This window comes from Corvus cornix, chromosome 18 (assembly GCF_000738735.6).
Source record: "Corvus cornix cornix isolate S_Up_H32 chromosome 18, ASM73873v5, whole genome shotgun sequence".
In the NCBI taxonomy this organism is placed as follows: Eukaryota; Metazoa; Chordata; class Aves; order Passeriformes; family Corvidae; genus Corvus; species Corvus cornix.
Window position 1 is genome coordinate 7,289,325 of NC_046347.1, and position 12,635 is coordinate 7,301,959.

At 45.8% G+C, this 12,635-nt stretch overlaps 1 protein-coding gene across 1 annotated transcript in view; it reads left to right on the top strand.

Annotated features, from left to right (window-relative positions):
* The first annotated feature begins 1,562 nt into the window (after positions 1-1,562).
* Positions 1,563-12,635, top strand: part of HLF (HLF transcription factor, PAR bZIP family member) — a 36,546-nt gene continuing 25,473 nt past the window's right edge. Inside the window, exons 1-2 of the mRNA XM_039562182.1 lie at positions 1,563-1,835; positions 3,053-3,388. Of these exons, the coding sequence (XP_039418116.1) occupies positions 1,730-1,835; positions 3,053-3,388 (442 nt within the window). The 5' untranslated portion in view covers positions 1,563-1,729. The remainder of the gene's footprint in view (positions 1,836-3,052; positions 3,389-12,635) is intronic.

Here is a 12,635-nt window from a genome sequence, read left to right on the forward strand (position 1 = left end):
GGCTGTTCCTCAGGCAGCTTTTAATTCTAAATATTGGGCAGTTTGTGCACATAATTTATCTTTATTTGCGTCGAGTAAATATTTATAATTATTTATATCTGTTGATGGTTAAAAGCTGACTTTTGAAGAAAGAGTCACAAATAAACACAGATGGTAAAGCTTTGTAAAATGCGATCCAAAAGAAAATCCAGATGAGAAGAAGGGAGGTACAGGTGCCCACAGACACCTGAAGGGTGAAGTTACTCCTGGAAGAATGCATTTCTTGCACAGCCTGCATGGCCTGAAGGCCTGAGCAGGTGGAAAGTCAACTGTGCTTGAACAAGGATCTCAGTGTGAGTGGGGAGGAAAGTCTCATCGAAGCAAAAATGGGACCTGGGAGTCTTAGTGGATGACAAGTTGACCATGAGCTGGCACTGTGCCCTGGGAGCCAGGAGGGCAGTGGGATCCTGGGCTGCATTGGGAAGAGAGTGACCCTAACCCTCTACTCGACCATGATGAGGCACATCTGGAGTGCTGTGTCCCATTCTGGCCTGCACAGGACAAGAGAGACAAGGAGCTGCTGGAGAGGGTCCAGCAGAGACCACAAAGATGATTTGGGGTCTGGAGTATCTCTTACGAGGAGAGTCTGAAGAGAGCTGGGCCTGTTTGGTCTGGGGAAGACTGAGAGGGGATCTCATCAATGCATATAAATATCTCCAAGGCGGGTTCCAGGAGGATGGGTCCAGACTCTTTTTGGTGGTGCCCAAGTGACAGGAAAAAGAATAATGGCCATAAACTAAAACACAAGAAGTTCCACCTCAATGTGAAGAAAAACTTGTTTCCGTGGAGGGTGGCAGAGCCCTGGAACAGCTGCCCAGGGAGGCTGTGGAGTCTCCCTCTCTGGAGACGTTCCAAACCCACCTGGACACGTTCCTGTGCCACCTGCTCCGGGTGACCCTGCCTGGGCAGGGGAGTTGGACTGGGTGATCTCCAGAGGTCCTTTCCAGCCCGAAGGATTCTGTGAGATGGTGAGAACGAACCCCACTCGCGGTGGTGACAGCGCTGTCACCGTGGGGTGACACCCGGCAGAGAGGCAGAGGGAGCTCCGTGGGAAACGCTCGCGTACCCTACAGCCTGTTCCCTTAGACACGGGTGGGACCCCCGCAGCCGGGACCCCTCACACCGCGGCAGCGCCGGGTCCCGCTGCCCCGGGGGAACCGCCACACTCGAACGCCCCGAGCGGGGTCAAACGTTCAGGCTCATTAACATCTCCTTAACACATTCCTCCCGGTTACCGGGGAGACGCTCCGGCCCCGCGGGGGGCTCGGGGGGTTGTCCCGGGGTTCCCCCCAGTACCGGCCGCGCGCGTGCCGGGGCGGGGCGCACGGGGGGGCGTGGCCGCTCCCGGGGAGGGGTGTGGCCGTCGCGCCAATGGCGGGGCCGTTACCGGGCGTGACGTCAGCGGCAGCGGCGGCTGCACGTGGGCGCGGGGCGGGCGGGCGCAGAGCGGCGCAGAGCGGGCGGCGGGAGCGGCGGCGGCGGAGCAGCTGCGCGGCGGAGGGGCCCGACCCGCGCCCGGTCCGCGCCCTGTCCCGCGGCCCCAGCGCCCCTCGCCACCGGCGCTTGGCCCGGCCCTGCGCCCGGCTCACCCGCGCCGCGACAGCGGCCACAGCAAGGGAGAAGGAACCGCTCGCCGCGCAGCTGCCCCCCCGGGCCCCCTCCCTGCCGCCGCTGGCAGCCCCCACCGACCATGGCGCGGCCGCTCCCGCTGAACCCCCCGTTCCTGCCGCCCACCTACGGCGTGCTGAAGTCCCTGCTGGAAAACCCGCTCAAGCTGCCGCTCGCTCACGAAGACGGTGAGGCTTCCACGGGACCCCTCGCAGCGTGCCCCGGTCCCGCCGTCACTTGGGGTCCGCGGCATCGCTTTCCCCTTTTCCCTTACCTCCGCCGCCCCCCCTCCCACTCCCCCGGGTTCTCCCCCGGCGATGGAGCCCCGGGACGGCTCGCTCGGCGCGCTCTGCGGGGAGCGGCGGCCGCCCCGGCCCGATGTAACGGGACGCGCTCGGTGTTCCCATCGCCGGTCCTGGGGAATGGACGCCAAGGGCGCTTCGTGCCCCGGGTAAAGGGGGCCGGGATCCTCATCCCCATCCCAGCCCCACAACAAACCGCGTCCCCCGGTTCAATGGGAGAAAGTTGCGGTTTCCCCGGGAAGCGGCGGGAGCCCGGGAATACGCGCACCGGCTATGGCGAACGGATCCAGCGCGCACGAAAAGCAGAAACCAAGGGAAGGTCGGGCAGTTCCTGTCTCCTCGTTTTTCCGAGTTCCACTGCCAAGCGACTCGCAGGATTTCACCGGGGCTGTTGTATGAGGTTAAAAATAAAATGCTGCAAAGGCTTGGTAGCTGACAGGAAGCTTTATGAGTTCAGATTCTTGCAGATCTTGCAGAGAAATCAGGCGTTTCCCTTATAAAACGTGCACTGAAATCACTGGAGGCTGTAGAAATGAGGAAGCCTCAGTTTAACTTTTTCTTTGCGTCTACATTTGAATATTTTGTTGCTTCTTGTGCACATCAAAGCTGTATGCTGTCAGTTACTAACTGTGTGTTAGTAACGTTTAGAAGTGTGGAATTTGAGGACTACTTTGCTTGTGCAAGGTCTAGCAGGATTGGGACCTTAATTTAGAAGAATTACAGGTTAACAGATCCCAGGGATTTTAGGCTAAGACTGTTCCTTTTCAACAGAATATTTGAATAGCTTTCAGTTTGCTGGAATACTTGAGTGTTCACTTTTAAGTCTGTTGATTACTTATTGAAGCTGACATTCAAAGCTGTGCATGGAGTGGAATTGTTAACTCAAAACAGAGGGCAATCTCAAAAATGTGGTTGTATCCAGCAAAGGTGCTCAGTGACATGACCCCTCGATTCTCTTCCAAGTAGAGTGAGTCAAAGGAGTTACTTTTTGAAGGGAATATTCCTTTCTTACACCTGAGAGTACAGCAGAAATACTGGAAATAGTAGTAGCTAGTGTTTTAATTACTGAGCTCTTACGTGTTTGTTATGTGTTTTTGTTTAAGCATTCGGTAAAGAAAAAGACAAAGAGAAGAAGTTAGATGATGACAGCACCAGTACCACAGTCCCTCAGTCAGCTTTCTTGGGTCCAACATTATGGGACAAGACACTGCCATACGATGGAGACACTTTCCAGTTGGAATACATGGACCTGGAAGAATTCCTCTCAGAAAATGGCATTCCACCCAGCCCAAACCAGCATGAGCCTAGCCCACACCAGTCAGGTCTCCAGCAAGCTACCTCAGCATCACCTTCTGTCATGGACCTCAGCAGCAGGGCTTCTACTTCAGTCCATCCAGGCATGGTGTCGCAGAACTGCATGCAGAGCCCAGTCAGACCAGGTAAATCACCCCTTAGAACTTCCCTCTGGAATTTGGCGTGAGCCCCTCCTCCCCACTGTAAATCACTGCTTCTGCCTGTGCAGCTGACAGGCAGTTTAGAGCCCAGAGGATTGCTGTCACTCACACTCCAGCAAATAAAAACAGTAGCTCCAGTTATAGCTAACCTGCTCCACCAGGATTTTGGTTTAAATTATCTAAGGAAAGCTCTGGGAATTCCAAGGAAACTTGGCTATCTTAGTTAGTAATCTTAGCTGTTAGCAAGTAAAAAGACCACAGACAGAATGGCATAGATGCCACAGTGTTAAATGAGAAGGGAAAAGGACTGTGAAAGAGAATATTCCTTCAGCCCATATTTGATGTGAGAACACAGGAGTGGGCAGTTACTCTGGAGTTAAAGGTTAATGCTTCTTACTTGAAATTTTGGCCATAATCTTACTCTCTACTGAGCTAAAATTTGCCATGGGATCTGTGTTTTGGAACGACATTATAATCGTGTTTAAATTGGCATAAACTGAGCGTAACTCTGACCTGAGTTTATAACTTGCATCTGCAGTCACCTTAAGCTTAAGAAAACACCATGGAGTCCAAGGCCTGGTTGTAATGCGCAATTCCAGCCCGTCTGATGTCTATGGAAGTCTTCTATTAGTTTATTAGCACTTGAGATCATCCCTTTAGAGACACCAGTCCGAATCCAGAGTAACTGCTCTGGCTTGACACCAGCATGGCTGAGATCATGGGCAGTGGAAAAGCGTCAACATTGAAGTTTGGGAAACGTGGAGCTTTGCCTTTTTCCTTAAAAAAAAAAAAAATACAGAGAGTGACTTATTTATTGTGCTCCTCTGCTCACATGAGATGTGCTAGAGCAAAGTGTGCTCTTGGCAGCAGGAAACCACTCCTCTCCCTTCTGCTTGATCATTTGCCATGCTCAGCGTGTGAAGTCATTGTCAGAATCATCTGATAAGGAGGCAAAATAAATAAATAGAGGGGCAAAAGTTGTGGAGCAGGATGAAATAGAAATGTCTTACAAGTCTGCAACATTCCTGTCTCGTTAAAAAGAAATAAAACATCCCCCAAAGCTCCTCAAACCCACCAACAGACTCCTTGGCCCCCCCATCAGAAGTGTGTGTTTAGTCATGGATTTCGTTTACTTAATTTTACTTTGTGTGGATTTGACTTTGCTTTGTGTTTCAGTTTCAAGGCTTTTCATGGTTAACTGATAACTTATAAGGGTGTCCAAAGTTAAAATATATTTGGAGTAGGCAAGAGCAGAACATGACCCCTTGCTTTTTCTGAGCCAGCTTTAAAAATAGTGCATATGTGCTACACCGTTTTCTGTCACCTGTGCACACATAAAATTAAAAGCAGATAATCTGTCCGCAGTCTCTTTTTTTTCAGAGGAGCCTGGTAGTGAGCCAGGCTTTTAATGATCACCTGTCAGAATTTATTTGTAATCAGCTGTCTGTTTGACTTTTCGACTCATCGATTTTTTTTTCAGTTTTTCCTGAGCCCTTTGCAGCTCAGGGTTACAAACTTATCTCAGTGTGCACTTTTTTACTGTTGTAAAGGATGTTATGTCTCTTGAGGTAGGATAAAACATCTAAATTTGCAGGTATTTTTCCCAACACCATCTTGCCTTAACAAGAACAGAATTTTTTTGTTTAATGTGTTTTTTGGTTTTTTTTTTAAAAGGGAGCTCATTTCACTACTTAAATAATATATTCTTGTCCCCCATTACAGATAGGAACTGTGACTTAATTAACAGTAGTCTGGTTTATCATCAGGTCGTTGAAATTTTTACATGCTGTCATGTGAAAATATTTCTTTGACAGTCAGTACTGAAGAGAAGACCATCTCACAGTTTAGTGTTTGAGCAAGTTTGAGAATATAACAGTATATATTTTTTCTAAAATTTAGTAAAAGTAAAAATGAGCATTTAAGAGTTGTCATAGAAGTGCCAAGGCAAATGTGCTGCTTTGAAAAAGGGAGGTAAATGTTAAAGTCATTGTAGTGGAGCCTGTTGGTTAATATAGCTTAAGACATTTAAAATAGATTTTTTTATTGTCACATAAAGAAAGGTTTTTTAATTGGTGTGAGCTATCATTCCAGTATGCATAGTATTGTGATTTGTGTTACTGTAATAAAGCAAAGAACAAGTAGTAGGAAGTCTACAATTTCAATACAAATTAATGTGATCTTACTACTTTCAGGAAAATTGAATGTTTCAGGTGATAGTCATTCTAAAAATATTTCATTGGTGTGTTTTCTGAATTTTGCCTTGCAATGGGAGCCTGTTTGAGTGCATGGGGCTGGAGGAAGGGTCCAGTCCTGTGCTGCTGCTGTTCGTCTTTAAATGGCTGTGCAAGTTTGGCACCAGGGCTCACGTGCAGGTGGTCACAACTCCCACCCTGGCTGTGCCCTGTCCGGGGTGGGGGACATTCCCCCTGCACATGGAGCCCCAGCTGTGACTCTGTGACTTAGGGATGTGGTGCCCCACACCCCTCAGCCCCGGGGATGGTCCGTGGGAGAGCAGCATGAGGAGATTTAATTTTGTGCATGTGTTCCAGCACAAGCCTTATCTGTCCGTGGGAGTGAGTGGTGTTGCCCAAACGTGTTTTGTGCCATCTCTGGAAGAGATCAGGAGATCTGCACTGGCGTTCCCTGAGTGTCATCAGGCTCAGCAAAGCTGTGCTGACCCTGACTGTGAACATGACATTACCAAAATCCTCACTGATTTCCTTCCCCCTGCTAAAAACATAATGGCAACAAAAAGGATCTGTATGAATATAACTTAATTCTGTATTTCCAGCTCAGATTGTCTGGTCAATGAAAAGATGTTCAGGCTCACCAGTTTATCATCTGCAAAGAACAAAGCAAGCACCTACTTCTCATATATTTCTGTTCAGGGAATGTAGTTACAGGAATTTCTGGTTTTGTTTTGATGAGGGACACAGGGTAATGACTTGCAAGAGTGAAACCATGTATTTATCTTTCACAGTGCTGATTTTGTTAATAAAAAATAGTATTTTGATTTATTTTAGCATTGCACACCAACATTCATTGTCATGTGCAGATGCATTTAAAACTTCTGTTTTGTCTTTGTATTGGATGCCGGTAGGTTGGTTGAAATCTGCGGTCTCCTCAGAAAAAGGTTTTCAGATTTTTTTGAAGCTTTTAAAGTAACCCATTACTGCAAACACACTTTTGTGGTTCTTCATCTATTGCACACCTCATGTAATCTTTTGGTGGAATGTCAATCTCCATTTAAATGCAGAGTCCTTAAGGAAATCTGGAGTAATTTTTAGCTGTTTGTATGTAAATGGAGGGTACATGCTTTGTAGGTAACTAGTTGGTTGTTGCTTTTTACCTGGCTCTTTTCCCTGTGTATCCCTGATGGAGGTGATTTTGGCAGGGTACTGTAAAGGGTTTGAAAGGTGTGAATTAGAGAATCATCAGCTAGACCTGATGGAGAATCCAAACTAGAAGGTTTTTGGGATTTCGTGGTTTAGATCGGAATTTTCCGTTTCCCACCAAAGCCTTGGATGTGGAGCTGTGTCACAGGGATGCTTCTGGCACAGTGATAACCAGGTGTTGTTTCTGCCTTGCTTCAAAGGAGGACAGGGCTGTTGGGGGCTCTGAGAGAACTCCCTCCTTCTTTGTGTTCTCTGGTGGTGGTTTTCTGTCTGTGTTGCCTGCATGGCTGGGTGCCTTAGACTACTTGCCAAAGTTTATTTAAGGAAAGAAGAAAAAAGAAAAACAAGCTTTGTAATCCACTGCAGAAATATACCTGTGTGCAATATCTGCAAGTCTTCCCTAAAAAAAGTAAAATTAGAGGCACATTAATAAAAAAACTGAGAATTATTTCCATGTGAAGCACACTTACACCTCCCACCCCCCCCCCCCCCCAAAGAACACAAAGATTTTTATGAAATGCTGTGGTTTATTTGATTATACCAGATATTCCATCTAGAGTGCAGTATCCATTACCTCTGGCTTCTTACACAGGCACTGAGCTGCAGTGACTGACACCAGCTACCATTGGGTGGGTTTCAGCGTTTTTTTGAGCTCTTGTTTGTGATAGGCATGGCAGCCAGCTGGGAGAGGCTTGTTCTTGTTCCATGCAGCCTCATCCCGGGATGGCTTGGTGCCGGGGCAGCCCCCAAAGGGTGTGTGTGCAGCACTCCCTGTATTGCAGCCTTCCTTCCCCTGCATTTCTTAACTTGACCTCCTCCTCCTCCTCCTCCAGCACTGCTTGGCAGAGTGAAGGGCAGCATTCCCGGCTGCCAGCTTGTGTGTGGAATCCTCTCCTAAGCTTTAATCATTGTTTACAAGCAGTCCCTGGGTGTTGCACGAGCCCCTTCTCTCTCAGAGGCCAAGGGCTCTCTACCTGCAGCACCCAGGAGGGAGCTGGGAATTTCCTGACCTTTGGTCTCCCACGTGACGATGGGAATGACCAGCTCCACCATCCCAAGGCTGGTACCAGGAGCTGCTCTTCACATTGAGCCTCACGTGAGGCTCCGGGTGCCTGCAGGACCATGTGCTCCAGGCACGTGTCCCTGCCCTGTGCAGCCAAGCTCAGCCCAGCTCCGCTCCTGCCTCTGCCAGCAAGGGCCCAAATTGCACTGAGACGGAAAAGCTGCGCCCTGCACTGCCGCTGCCAAGGAAGTGCACTCTGCGGGCAAGCCTCGCAAAACTGCTTTCTGGATCAAAGGGAGATGCAAAATATATTCAGGCAAATATTAAAAATAGCCTGTCACATGATAACGGGGGGGAAAAAAGTGCTGAACGCACAGGCTTGTTAAGGCTGGAAGCAAGAACACTGTGTCTCCTTCAAGAGAGCTAATTTTAATATTCACAGTTAAATGTTGATTATTGGTTAAATAATTGCTTGACTGCGTGAAAGAACTTGAAGTTAGTTCAGAGTTCAAACAGTAAACAGCATGCAATAATCTCGGGTGTTAGGCTGTATTTTTAAATATCCCTGGCCCGACTCTCCAGGTCTCATAGTGCATTCCATACAGGGAGAGCTCCTTGTGCAAGGAAGGGCTATCCAGACTTAGGAAGAGGGCACATACAGGGAACACCTAGGATTTGGCTGGGATTTTTTTTGTCCTCTTAAAGACATTTCAAGGATGTCTTGAGTGTCAAGCTTGTTACAGTTACTTAGAAAAGTACAATGTATTTTTCAGAGCTTTGCTTCCCATCTCAAAGTGCATTGCAGAGTGATTGAATGGTTCTCAGTGCAGTGATTTGATTTAAGGAGCGAGTACACCCTGAAGTCTTTCATAAAACAGTACATTATAGTGAAGAGAGAAGACCTCATCAGGAGATGTATACAAAGACACTGATATTATCTGATTAGATGAAGCTGCATTAAATTGTTCAATCTCTACATATTTTTATGAGAGCAAATTGGCAATTGTGGAAGCTGCAGTGGCCAGATTCTGCCAATTAATCTCAGCAATAAGTACTTTGCTCCTCATGTGGTCTCCCTGATTTCTGTATTGCTCAGCAGGTAGGCAGCTTGTTGACTGCTCTCCGTCACCTCCCAGGTGGAGCAGCAAAATGTCACCATTCACTCTCTTGTCATTCATCTTTCTGGAATTTTTTTTTTAAGGGGGGTAGCAGCTCTCAGTGGCCAGTGGAGGTTTTTACAGGATGAAAGGACTTAGTCACCATCAGGTCACCATTAGGACTTTAGTGCGTTATGAAATCAGAAGTTTGGTTGCCTGGCAGTACACTGTGGAGCTGTTTAGTTTTATCACACAAAACGTGAGCATAGGTTTCCTTTTTTTTTTCCTTTAGTAAAGTCTTCCTTTCATAACAAAATATATTTTCAATATTTTGTCTGAATTTCACTGAAGACTGGCGATCAGAAAAAAATATTTCAGCGAAGTTATTTCAAGAAAAGCTGTGGGTTGATCTCTTCTACCTTAAGCAGATAATGAAAGCTCTGAAAAAAAGCATTTACTTAAACTTCGAATCTATTCCACTTAATGGACTAAGTTATACATAATCACTTGGTGTTGAAAATGAGTGTAAAATCCACAACTGTGTCAAAATGAATGTATGACAAACACGTTTTTTGTAGCTTGTATACTCATTTTTTTTTAAAACAAACAAATGTTGATAAAGAAGCTCTCTATCAAAAAGCTGAATTTTGTCCTGAGAGCTTGAGAGCTGCAGTGTGGAGAGCTAACACAGGTGGGTAAGGCAGCATGTGTCGCAACATTTCTTTTCTTTTTTCTTTTTTTTTTTTTCTTTTATTCTGGTGCTCTTCACAGCACTTCAGCTTTGCATGACTGAGGTGCTATCCATCAAGTTTTAAACAAATGCAAAATATTGTTCAGCCTCTCACATTTCTGACACGCTTAAAGCTGTGATACAGTTCTGCTTCTCCTGTCCCATTCTCTCAACTAAGTTATGCCAGGGCTAAGTTTGGCCCAGATTTTTGTTGTGCACCCTCTAACACCATTGCTTAGCTTGTCTGATGTGGCAAGCTCTTGCTTCAGGGTTCTCTGCTCAACTTTGAGAAACAGCTCTAGCTCTTCATCCCACTGGCATTATTCTCTTGTTCATATTACTTGCAATTTAATGAAAACAGGCACTGAGCATCTTGGAGCTCTTTGTTTTGGTATATGGCTGTTGTAGGAGAAAATAAAAAACTCCAAATTGCATTAGGGTTCTAGAAAACTCAGCTTCTTGTTAGCTGGAACACAAATGTAGATTACTACACAAAGCAGGAACCACAGTTGTGTTTCCTACGAGCAGAAGCTACAGTGAACTGGAGCAATAACTCACCTGTCACCAAATGTCATCCTTAAATATGTAGGTGTATAAGCAGAGAAGCAAAAATACAGAGTTTGGCAAAGATTTGTTGAAGATGGAGAATGGTTTAAAAAAAAAAAAGCATTCTTTTCCAATTAGCCTGAGGGAGCTCAGCTTGCTGTAAATTCTTTGTTCTGGAACATGGCTATGGACAATAGGTCAAAGATTAAGTAATTCATTACAGAACTGGTTGGTTCTCCTGAATTTAATAAACAAATGAATGAACAGGGTTCTCTGTCCACAGCAAGATCAATTAATTTGTGTGGCAGTGATTGGATCTTAAGTTTTATTTAAAACACTTGCAAGGCCTCCCTGCTTACTTAATGTCTATATGGACATTGGTGTCTTTGAGGTGACCTGGTCACTCAGCAATCATGGGACAGGTGAAAGCACACCAACAGAAATTAAATGTGGAGAGGAAGGAAACTGTAAATTGCATTTGATAAGAAATGAAGGAACAATAATGTGAAACTTCAAAGCACAAAATACTGCAGAAATGCATTTAATGGAGCAATCAGTATTTTTAGGACAGCAAGATTATTGAAATAACAGCACTAAACCTTCTTGTAGAAGAGCACATTGCACAAGGCTGCAGAACATAAAGCACAGGCTCAAGGCTTGCGCTGAAGCAGAGGAGATGACTTAAAACAATTCAGTCATTTTTACAAACTCACCATTGCAACATTTCAAAATGAGTCTTATTCCAGCAAGATGTCTGCTTAAAAAAACCAGCTGTGTTCTTGGCTTAGTACTGCTTAGTAAGTAGGAACTAAGCACTCAAACCCAGATTCTGTTCCTCATCAAAGCAGAGAGGGTTAAACTGAATTTGAAGGGCCCTGCAGCAATCAGCCCTCAACCGCTGCCTCTCTTTGTACTGCATAGTGGAAATACGGATGTTGGTGGCATCTGCAGCCCCTGCAGCTGCAGCCCCTCGGTGGGGCACTGGCCCTTCTGGGCATGTAACTCCTGCAGCTCTTGCTTGCTGTGAGAGATGAGCATCGGGGTATTTTTTTGTTCCAGTTTTTCTATGAAAACAAACCAAATCTGGTCATGCCAGGTGTATGGCCTCTTGCCTGTTCCTGCTTGCTGGTTTTTGATTATATTGGCTGATTTTAACCAAATGTAGCAAGAAAGTTGTGATTTTGAAGAATTAATTACAGTTCTAAAATTTTCTGAAAATAAATGAGTGGATGTATGAGTGGATATAGGATGGGAATGTGTTGCTGAGCAGGAAGAGTAATGCAAATGTGCATTTTCTACATCAGAAAATGTACATTAGACCTTTAAAATGCCTGATCTGTGTGAAATGCTTCTAGAAAAGCTGACACCCTTTTAGACACCATGAGATGCCAATTCACTTTGAGAAAAGAATCTGCAAGAAACCAAATTTAATTGGTTTAGTGTGTGTTGGAGGGAGGGGAGTCAAACTTTTTCCACCATTCTTCTTCCTTGGAACTCCTCAGCTTCTCAGGTTCTGTGATTAGATGAGACTCTGGTGTTTCATTTAAAAAGAGAATTTAGAAAATTAGCTGTAAGGTTTGTAAGCAAGATCTTGAAAGTTTTTATCCCACGCAGTGGAATGGTCTTGGTCCTCTCCAAAGCCAAGCACAGTTATTTTACTGAAAAATTTCCTCAACTTTTATGCATCCTTGCTGTATCCTTTTCTTCTTTTGCAGCAGAGTCACCCTAGCTCTGCTGCCTGGTTTGAAGCTACCTTGCAGTGATCTAACTTCAGATTTGTGGCTCTTATTACAGTTATTGCAGCGTCACATGCAGGCGGGCGTTCAAGTGACCTTGTGCGCACATCCCACCACTCATCCCGCCCTGCACACGGAGCTGGCTTGCTCTAATCTGGGAAATTTTTCACCCTGCCACCGGGGTCTGGGCTGCAGCGAGGTCAGGAGTCAGAGGGGAACAGGGGAGAGTGAGAGTGGGCTAAAAATGTTGAGGGATCAAAGAGAAAAAGTGGGTCATGGCAGGGTATGTGTGCTGGAAGGAGGGATGGGGGAGCACAAATGAGGGGAAAGATTTGTTTTCCTATTGGCTTTTCAAAGTTGTGCAATTTAAGAATTGGATTAACCTGATATTACTTTGTTTTTCTGCCAGATTAGATATGTTGAGTTTCTTGGCATTGTGGATTGTACAGTACATTGTGTGCTGTAAAATATGGGTGTGTCGGGACAGAGCTGTAGTGACACAACCGGCTCTTGGTGTAATGCAGTGCTGCTGGGTAGACTCCCCTGCTCCCTCTCCCCAACACGTACTTGTAGGGCATTTACAAACCTGAGAGAACCTCTTTGTGTCCCTACATTTTGTTTCCAGCACAGCATGAAGACATTTTAGTACCATTTCTGATAAGGTAACACTTACCTGAGGTCCAAGAACCTGTTTGGTTTGGCTGTGGCATATGCAATATTAAATG